Source organism: Gadus morhua, chromosome 12 (genome assembly GCF_902167405.1).
Source record: "Gadus morhua chromosome 12, gadMor3.0, whole genome shotgun sequence".
Lineage (NCBI taxonomy): Eukaryota > Metazoa > Chordata > Actinopteri > Gadiformes > Gadidae > Gadus > Gadus morhua.
In genome coordinates this window covers 27918811-27928429 of record NC_044059.1, presented here as the reverse complement: position 1 = coordinate 27928429, position 9619 = coordinate 27918811, and the positions used below count along the sequence as shown (strand labels likewise).

General features: G+C 52.7%; 1 protein-coding gene across 1 annotated transcript in view; it reads right to left on the bottom strand.

Moving 5' to 3' along the window:
- Nucleotides 1-7605: 7605 nt before the first annotated feature.
- onecut3a (one cut homeobox 3a) overlaps nt 7606-9619 on the bottom strand; it is a 17141-nt gene continuing 15127 nt past the window's right edge. The window contains exon 2 of the mRNA XM_030371809.1: nt 7606-7905. Within this exon, the coding sequence (XP_030227669.1) occupies nt 7613-7905 (293 nt within the window). The 3' untranslated portion in view covers nt 7606-7612. The remainder of the gene's footprint in view (nt 7906-9619) is intronic.

Genomic DNA, 9619 nt, shown 5'->3' with positions numbered 1-9619 from the left:
AGAGTCCATGCAACCCTCCGTTCACAGGCCCCGTGGACCAGCCCATAGAGCCAGATTGTCATATACCTCTTGATTTCATCTTTGGTTTCCATCAGCAAGCACTCTACCAAGGCACACTGAACCTCTTTGGCGCGTGCCTGCGTGTGTGTACCGTGTGGCTGTCCGTACTGGCCTGTCTGTCTGTGCAATATAAGCCACCATCTTTGTCAGACGACGTTGTAAACTAAAGTATACAATGTGAGGGTCTTTGCATTGATTGTGGCCCTTCCTTGGCCCTGGGGGACAAAGACGCTCGGACATTGCAACGTAATGATGGAGCGAGGGGGGGGCGGGCATAGGGGGGGGGGGTGTCGGCGTGGACTCCGTTAAGGGGGGGGCGTCAGTGGCAGTATGGTGCGCGTCATAAAGCTGGATAAGACTTTATCGGTGAGACGTAGAGCTTCCCAAGGATGTCTCCAGAGACTGGAGACTCTAGTGTACCCGGGAGGGAAGAACTACTCTGGGGGCGGGGGGGGGGGGTTATGGACGTGGGAGGGCTATGGATGAATCGGAGAGAGAGGGAGGGAGGGGGGGGGGGGCAGGTTTGAAATCAGAATGGTACACTCAGACCCCAACAGCAACGATTAAGATTGGGGGGTCCGGTGTTTGCATAGTTCTCTGTGCAAAAATCCATCGGTCGCGGAGTCACTTTAATTCTCCGCGGCTGGATTACATCGTCATCAGATCAGCAGGAGACTGGTGGTGGTTGATGGGTAACGGAGTTCTTTTTGGTTCTGTTTTGGCAGGGGGCAGGGGTGGGGGGGGGGGGCGACTCCGGCGTGTACTCGTGCGCCACTGATTGCTGTGTCCTCGTGACACCGTGTGGCGGGGAGCGCGCCGGAGTCGGCGTGGCTTCGACTCGGGGGACATTGAACGCGGGGTTCTACAAAATGTAAAGTTTGCACATTTTCTTTTACATTTTCCTGAATGTTGGATGTTGGACGTTGAACTGTTGGACTGTGGCCGTTGGAGACGGTGTGAGTGGTGTGAATGCGCGTGTGTGTATATGTTAACGTAGAGGGCAGCGGTCTAACGTCACGCATCATTACACTGTGAATCAGTTGAGATCAGTCCGGTTGTGATATGCTGATGGAAAGGGGGGGGTAGACTGAGGTGAGGGGGAGGCAGAGGGAGGGAGGGGGAGTGGTGGACAGCTTGTTGGGGGGGCAGTTTCTTTGGCAGTCGGGGGGCTACAGCTCCACTCAGAGAACCTCTTTTCCCGTGTATTTCCTTTTCCTTTTTTGTATCTACTTTCAATCCTTCCTCCTCCTCCTCCTCCTCCCTCCTGGCCTGTCCGCTCTCTCTACCTTTTCTTGTTTTGAAACTGATTGTCTTCTACTATCACAAAGACACTTGGTTCTGATTGATTAGGTATCGGAGGAGGGAGAGCACAGTGTGACTGGGGGGTGTCTACGTCAGACCCATTGGCGACCTTCTGTCCGACAGGGAAATGACTCACACACACATGCTGTTTGACAGTAGATGCCGAGGACATTTCTGGTGGGAGGGGTCAGTTGCCACGAAGCACTGTGGTTGGTCAGCTGTCAGGTAATAAGAAAAGTTTTTTTCCGATTCATTTTTTTTTTTGGCATGACAGGTATTGCAACCCAAAGTAATGAAAATCCGAAATAAAATAAAAAATACATTTTGTTTACCACACATCGATACAAATGATCACACATACACAGTTTGAAGAAAAAGAGAAATCATATTGACAAACATACAGGAACAGGTAGGGTTTCCCGGGAGGCCTGTGTGTGTGTGTCCCTCTGATTAACTCCAAGTAAACAACCTGTCCTTGGAAAAGCAAGACACACGTTTCAGGACCTCAGCCGAGACCCACGCTGGGGAATGGAGATTGAATGCTATCGATTGGAGGAGCGGAGTTTGACCTCCCCCAGTGCACGCCGCCCCCTACTGTCGGGATTTATATACATCAAAGAAACACGGGGAAAGGGAGAGGGTTGCAACAACACATGCACACAACCGGTGACTCCAACAGCGACGAAAAATGTCTAAAAACAAGGACCCCTCCGACTACTAAACCCCAAATCCAAAAAACTCGTTTTTGCAATAACAAAAATATCCCCCATCCCATCTCCCTCCCACACCCAGGTCTGTCCGTTCGCCTCCTCGCCCCCACAAAATCACAGGTCATCCCTGTTGGTTTCTATACAGTTATACAATATCCATGCAGAAAAGAAAAAGCCGCACCCCCTGTCCAATAGGAGGTGCTGGTTTTTAATATTCTAAGAACATCAGTAGCACTTGAACACACCCAGGAACCTTCAAAAGTAACGGTGAAATCTGTATTATTAGTATTTTTTTTTTGAGAAAAGACAACTTAAGCTAACAATGAGTAAACGATTATTCATTCTTTGGTCTATTTTTTTTGGGGGTTAAGAGTTCATAATCCAAATCAGATTCTCCTTTACATTTCTTTTTTTTTTTTGTGATTTTCTTTCTCTAGTTAGTATACCCGTCTCTGAGAGAGATTTGACCCCGTAATGGGCCCCAGAGACTCTTCTCTCCACATTCTAGCCATTTTTGTCTGTCTCGTCTTTTCTCATGTTCGCCTCCACGGAAACATTCACAATGTCTTTCCTTTATGAAAACACTTAAGTACATGCCGTAGCAAAAAAAACGGCAAAAACGTAGGCCTACGAGAAAAGAAAAGAGAGCAAACAAAAAATTTAAATTAAAAGTTAACAGTATAAAGCTTCAAGTCACAAGTTCCAAAACTAACTATCATAGTATCATAGTTTCATAATCATTGTTATCATTAGCAGTATTATTTTAAGTTAAATTACATAAACTTTACACGAAAGGTTTGAGGTATTTCAGAATGAATTGTCGACACACTCCTACCGAGTCTTGCCGCCAGCCCGGGGGGAGAAGACAGGGAGATACTGGGGGGGGGGGGGGGCTTCAGGAGGAAGAGGGGGGGGTTTGTGTCTGAATTGTCAATGAGGATCCACACTCTAATAGGGCAGCCTCTGTGCTTGCACATAGTGGGATAGAGGAAGGGGAGGTCGGGGCCAGTGGCACTACAATATCACCACCACCGTCCGACCCGCGGCCGCGTCAAACCTCCGCCATTTTAGCCCCTCTCTGTCTCTGTTACATAAAAATATCTGGTGGGAGGGGCGTAAAGCGGGCCGGAAGTTCACAGCGCCGCGTCTAGAGCGCTGATAGGCCGAGGACTGGGAGCTGCCGCGGTTCAACAGGCCAGTAACAAAGACACTTACAGATTAAAGAGTTAACATAGTATGTTGTTTCAAATAAATAGTGTATAGAAAATGCTTTATAGACTTTCTACATGATAAAGTGCTTGTATTCTAGTGTTACAAGATGGAAAGTCAATATATGAGAAAAATGCTGACACAGCCCCCACTCTTTGGCCCCCGCCCTCCTGTCCATCCAATTACGAGCGCATTGTCTGCATGCGGGTGCATGTTTATGCGCACGTCTCCCACGCATGCTTGTGTGTGTATGTGTGTGTGTGTGTGTGTGTGTGTGTGTGTGTGTGTGTGTGTGTGTGTGTGGGTGTGTGCCAAGTGCAGTCCGCCCCGTGGTTGAAGGGAAAAGGCACTCAACTCTTCTTGCAAGGCCGCCACCCCCTCGCGGGAAGGCCTGACTGCACCGTCAATACAATTGTATTTGGATTCGGGTGCTTGTGTGTGTGTGTGCGTGTGTGTGTGTGTGTGTGCAGGTGTGCGTGTCTGTAATTGGACAGAGAGGGGCGAGGCTCTTCATTGGTGCGTATCTCCCCCTAGGCAGTTTGGGACCGGTAGGCTGGGGAATCTTTGGTATTGGTGGCGGTTTCACAAACCACTCAGCTTAGTGAGGTAGCCACATTGGTTCTCACTACAAACACATGTCATTGGTCAGCCTGCAGTCCTGGTGCGGCCCAGCTATTGGCCCAGGCCCGTAGAACTCTACACAACATATCTACTTCAACCAGTCTGACCGGCTGCTTTCAGCAACGCAACGTTTCCTAGCTACGCACCCCCCCCCCCCCCCCCCCCCCAAAACCCACATTTTGCAAATCCTCCAAAATGACCATCGCTCATCCATCTGCATTGCTAGTCGCACTACATTGTTGGAAATGCTACAGTTGCATTTAAAGACAAGGAAAGCTAGACCCAAGGTTTGATCCACGAACCCCCCCCCCCCCCCCCCCCCCCCCAACAAACACACCCCTCCCCATCCCGCCCACCCCCATCAAACACAATGCACACTGAATCAACAAGAGCATTTGAAAGTCATGTATTGTCCCTCTTGTGTATAGCCCCCCCCATCCCGGGTGGGGGTCCAGCATAAGGGGGGGGGGGGGGGGTGGACATGGGGGGTCTACAGGGTTGACTCTGAAACGCCAGAGGAGGAAACGTGTTCTGTCTGTTATTTTCCTCCTCCTCCTGCTCCCAGTTGTGTCTCCATCTTGTGAGAAGTGTCTCCTTGGAGTCCATATTCACAAAGAATGCAACAACATCAACAAGAACAGAAAAAAAAAAAAAAGATTCCTTGCATCTCTTCTTTTTTCCTTTTAAAAAGTTTGTCATTTTTTTCTTTTTTTTCTTCTTTGATTTATCAACAAGGTGCCTTACATATGCACGACAGAGCACAATAGTAACAAGAAATAGAAACTTTGTGTCTATGGTACTAATTAAATACCCGCATCAATTGTTAGAGAGAAGAGGAGAGAAAGAAAGAAGCAAAAGTATAAAGGGGATAAAGGAGGTAGAGAACCACGGAAAGAATGAGAGGAAGGGAAGAGAGAGAAAGAGAGAGATAGAGAAAAAAAGATTAATATTTTCGGTTTCAAAATGGTTCCGTTTGCATGTCGGTGACATTCTCACTCTGTGACACATTCTTGTGGTACCTTTGCCGTTTGAGGTTTGGTTTTGTATGCCGTAAAATCTATTTCATTTGTTTTTTGTTTTACTAAAAAAGTATATTCTAATTCAGTTCAAAGTTGATTGTTGATTGCTATGGCACAGACCGCTCATCGTCAGTATCAGTGAGCTCACCGTGGTTATGTCTGAACGTAGTGCCATATTCTCTGATTAGCATTAAGGCAGTAAGCATTGGCACTAATTCTTGTAGCATTTGACGGTTTAAAGAGTGGAGGGTCGCTAGGGAAACCCATGTGTAGGGACTATCCAGAATAACATTTTTACTTCTTTTTTTTATCAAATCCGGACTAAAGCTGTCTTGGCAACCGATGGGTTAATGAATGGATCATGAATGAATATGGATTATGCGTTTGTGTTTCAAAGCACTAGCGCACCAAATCAATCTTTAATTATGTAAAATTAAACCTCCATGGGGCCTCGGGTATGTCTGAATCTCGGTCGGCTATTAGCCCCGCTGCCTGCTGAGTTTTTGTACTTAGTTATTTTCTGTACTTCCTCTGTTTTTTATCCACTGGTTCATTGATGACCAACCACAGCTATTCAGTGGTCGGTCAGTGTATCAGATAACATCTGGCTTTATCCCTGCCTTTTTATGTGTGTGTGTGTGTGTGTGTGTGTGTGTGTGTGTGTGTGTGTGTGTGTGTGTGTGTGTGTGTGTGTGTGTGTGTGTGTGTGTGTGTGTGTGTGTGTTTTCAGCGTTCAGTTACACCATCCCCCCCTCCTCCTCTGGCTTCACCAGCAATGGTTGGATGAGGAACAACAATAGGATAATGGTTTGCTATTGATCCGTCTTCAAACAACCGGGAGGACGTGAACGCGTCGTGCCCTGACGTCTCCTCCGCATCAAGCCACTCGTCCCTCTCCCCCCCCCCCCCCCCCGCCTCCTCTCCTCCAATCTGCAGCCTCTTCCGCGCAGGCTGCCGGTCGCCACTGTGACCAGCAGGGGGCACTGTTGGTCTGCCGGCACGGAGGGAGGGAGGGGAAAGATGGAGGGAGACAGGGAGGGAGGGAGGGAGGGGTTCCGCTACAGCTGCTCGGAGGCCTTTGTGTTCCCATCTATGCTGGGTTCCAAGTGCTCTCCCCCGCTCGGCGCTCTGCCTCTGCCTCTGCGGCTGTGATGCAGTTGGCCGGCCGCCCGACGGCATGTTGTCGCTTGGTTCTCGGTTATTGATCAGAGGCAGAGCTCCCCGAAGAACAAAGAGCACGTCCAGACACATCGGCCGCCTCTCGCTGCGCCTCTGGCGGAGGCCAAGGGCCAGACCTCCTCTGGCGGGTGCCTCGGCGACGGTCTCCACGACGACCGTCTCGTCCCCGAGTTGCCGTGACGACCGTCTCGTCCCAGGTCTCTGACATCTGTGCAAAAAAATATAGACCTGGTCCGGGGGGGGGGGGTGGGTGCTGAGAGTCTGTGCTGCTGATCGTCTTGGGTTTCACCTTCAGGGAGGGGAGGGGAGGTGAAGGAGAGGGGGAGGAGGAGAGGTGGTGGGAGAAGGGGGGAGAGTGGGAGGGGGGAGGAGGGGGGGGTCAATGCCCTGCTCTCTCTCTCCGTCTGCATCGATTCATTTTTCAATTCATTAGGTTGTTGTATGATCAGGGCGGGATGCTCGCTGGAACGGCCGGCCAACAGTGAGTACCCCTGGTGAGGAGGAGGAGGGGGTGGAGGAGGGGGTGGAGGAGGAGGAGGGGGGGGAGGAGGAGGAGGAGGGGGAGGAGGAGGAGGAGGGGGAGGAGGAGGAGGAGGAGGAGGAGGGGGTGGAGGAGGAGGAGGAGGAGGAGGAGGAGGTGTGGTGGAGGAGGAGGAGGATGAGGAGGTAGTGGGGCTGGAGGAAGTTGAGGAGGTGTTGGAGGAGGAGGTGGTGATGGAGGAGGTGGAGGAGGAGGAGGAGAGCCCAGTTGTTGTTGGTGTTGTGAGTCTGGCTGTGTTATTGTTCTTCTTCCCTGTGTTGTCTTGCTGATGGTCATGGCGCTGCCGGATGGGGCGGGGAGAGCAGGGCCTGTGTGCTGTACCGTCTGATTTATTGCCGTATCTTTTGCCCTTGTTTCTGTCTTGTGCCGGAATGGGGAAGGGTCTGTGGGGGTTGAGGTTGAGGTTTGAGGCGAGACACGAACATGAGTCTGGAGATGAAAGCTGAACCGGTTGCTAGAATGCTAGAATGTCTCTGAATATCTGAAATGCACTATCTTTGGTGTCGCTTTTGCTTTTTAGGCAAACAGATATCCTACAAATGTTAAAAGAAAGGAAAAAGAAAAGATCTGATCAGTGATTGTCCTTGTGTGTGTGTGTGTGTGTGTGTGTATGTGTATGTGTGTGTGTGTGTGTGTGTGCGTATGAGAGCTTGAGTTTGTGTTTTTTTGACTGACTGAGGAGAGGGTCATCAGATGGCACGAATGAATTGGAGGCATGAGAGGGGGGACACATTGAGACATTCAGGGTTAGGGTGGGGTACGGGGCGGGGTACGGGGCGGCGTACGGGGTACGGGGCGGGTGTGGGCGGCGGGGGGGGGGGGGGCGGGTCGTCCCAGGAGCGGTCATTGTAGACGGGTTACCCAAACTGATTGAACCAGCCTCCCGTCTCAGACCTCCGGGGCCTCCCTTCACCCCCACCCCCCCCACCCCCCCCCCCCCCCCCCCCCCACCCCCCCCCCCCACCCGGCCCTCAGGCCTTGGAGAAGGTGGGGGCCGAGGTGCCGGGCTGCCCGGGGCTGCCGCCGTGGTCGTCGTGCCAACGGTCCACGCAGCGGCGGCGGGCGTTCATGAAGAAGTTGCTGACGGTGTTCAGCTCCAGGCCCAGCTGCTGGGAGATGGTGATCTGCATCTCCTTGGACGGACGCTTGTTCTCCTTGAAGATGGCGATGAGCGTGCGCCGCTGCAGGTCGGTGAACACCAGCCGCTGCTTCTTGGGCGCCATGTTGCGGTCCTTGTGCTGCTCCTGCTCCTTGCGCTTGCAGGCTTGGAGCGGGTAGTTCAGGTGGGAGGGATGGGGACGAGGGTGGGAGGCAGGAGGGGGGGAAGAGAAAAAACACAGCCAGGTAAGTACACACACACACAGGCATACATAGTATACACACACACACACACACACACACACACACATACATACACACACACACACGCGCGCGAGTTGTGCTCCGCCGCAACCTACCAAGTGGAGAGGTGGTTTAAGAGAAGGGGATTTAACGTGGCTAAATGTGTCATTAGCCAGTACTTAAAGACATAAAAAGAAGCGTGTTTATACACCAGGAGAGATTGGGCGGCTCCGTCTATATCGCTCTGTATTAAAGTTGATTTAAAGCTAATCCATGCCTCTCGCCCACTGGGAATATCGCTTCCATCCTGCAGAGTGCAGACAGGGAGCCGGCCTGTGGTGAGAGGAGATAGGGAGGAGGAGGGGGGTGTGGTGGTGGTCAGGGGGGGGGGGAGACGAGGAGGGGGTAAGACGAGGAGGGGGGGAGACTGCCTGCTAGTTGGAGACACTGCTGTTGAATTCAATATTAATGCAGTTTGTGTCACAATGGGGGACTGAGGGACTGTTGCACAAAAGTACTTGTTTTGTGTGCGTGTGTGTGTGTGTGTGTGTGTGTTTGCGCGCGGGCGGGCGTGCATGTGCATGTGCGTGGGTACCTCTGTGTGAATAACCATTTATGTCTAAGAGTGTTTTGTCCACTGCATGTAGATGTGTAAGTATGTGCGTGCTGAGAGAGAGAGAGAGAGAGAGAGAGAGAGAGAGAGAGAGAGAGACTCCAAAGGGAGACAAGAAAAGGTTTGGTGCAAAAGGAAGAGAGGAATTGATGTGTGCATAAGAAACAAAACGAGGGAGAGAGACGGAGAGAGAGAGGAGGGAGGGGGGGGGGGGGGGGGGGGGGGGGGTGGAAAGAGGGAGAGTTGGAAGCGTATGAGAGAGAGAGCGAGAGATATTGACCCGCACTGTTGTAGGAATTGGGAGGGGAGGGGCGTGTGTTGGGGAGGGGGTGGTGGGGGGTTCTCTGTGGGGACCGGGGTCAGAATATCCCACCTCCACCACCACCACCACCACCTCCACCACCACCTCCACCACCACCACCACCCCCTCCACCACCACCACCTCCACCACCACCACCTCCACCACCACCACCTCCACCACCCCCACCGCCTCCTCCCTCCAGCAGGTCTACCAGTCTGCGACTTCAAACGCCGGCCCCACTGGAGCCCGCTCCAGTGAGCTCTGAGCGGGTATTTATAACCCGGCAGCCCCCGACGCGCTCACACACCAGAGAGGCCGCGCGCCGACCGCGGGGAGACCGGCTCCGCACGCACAGCAACGTTCAAAAGAAACACAGGGAGGCGCTCCTGGGAGGCTGGGGGGGGCAGCGCTGGGGGAGGGGGGGGGGGGGGGGGGGGGCGGGGGGGGGGCAGGTGGGGAGGTGGAGGCCGGGGCAGGGGAGGGCAGAAGAGAGGAGGGAGGGACGAGGTAGGAGGGGAGGGGAGGGGAGAGGTGGAGGAGGGAGGAGAGGAGAGGTGGAGGTAGGAGAGGAGAGGAGAGGAGCAGAGAGGGGAGGGGAGGAGAGAGGGGAAGGAGAGAGGAGATAGGAGAGGAGAGGGGAGGGGAGGGAGAGGGGAGGAGAAGAGGAAGGAGAGAGGAGATAGGAGAGGAGGGAGGAGGGGAGAGAGGGGAGTGGTGGGAGAA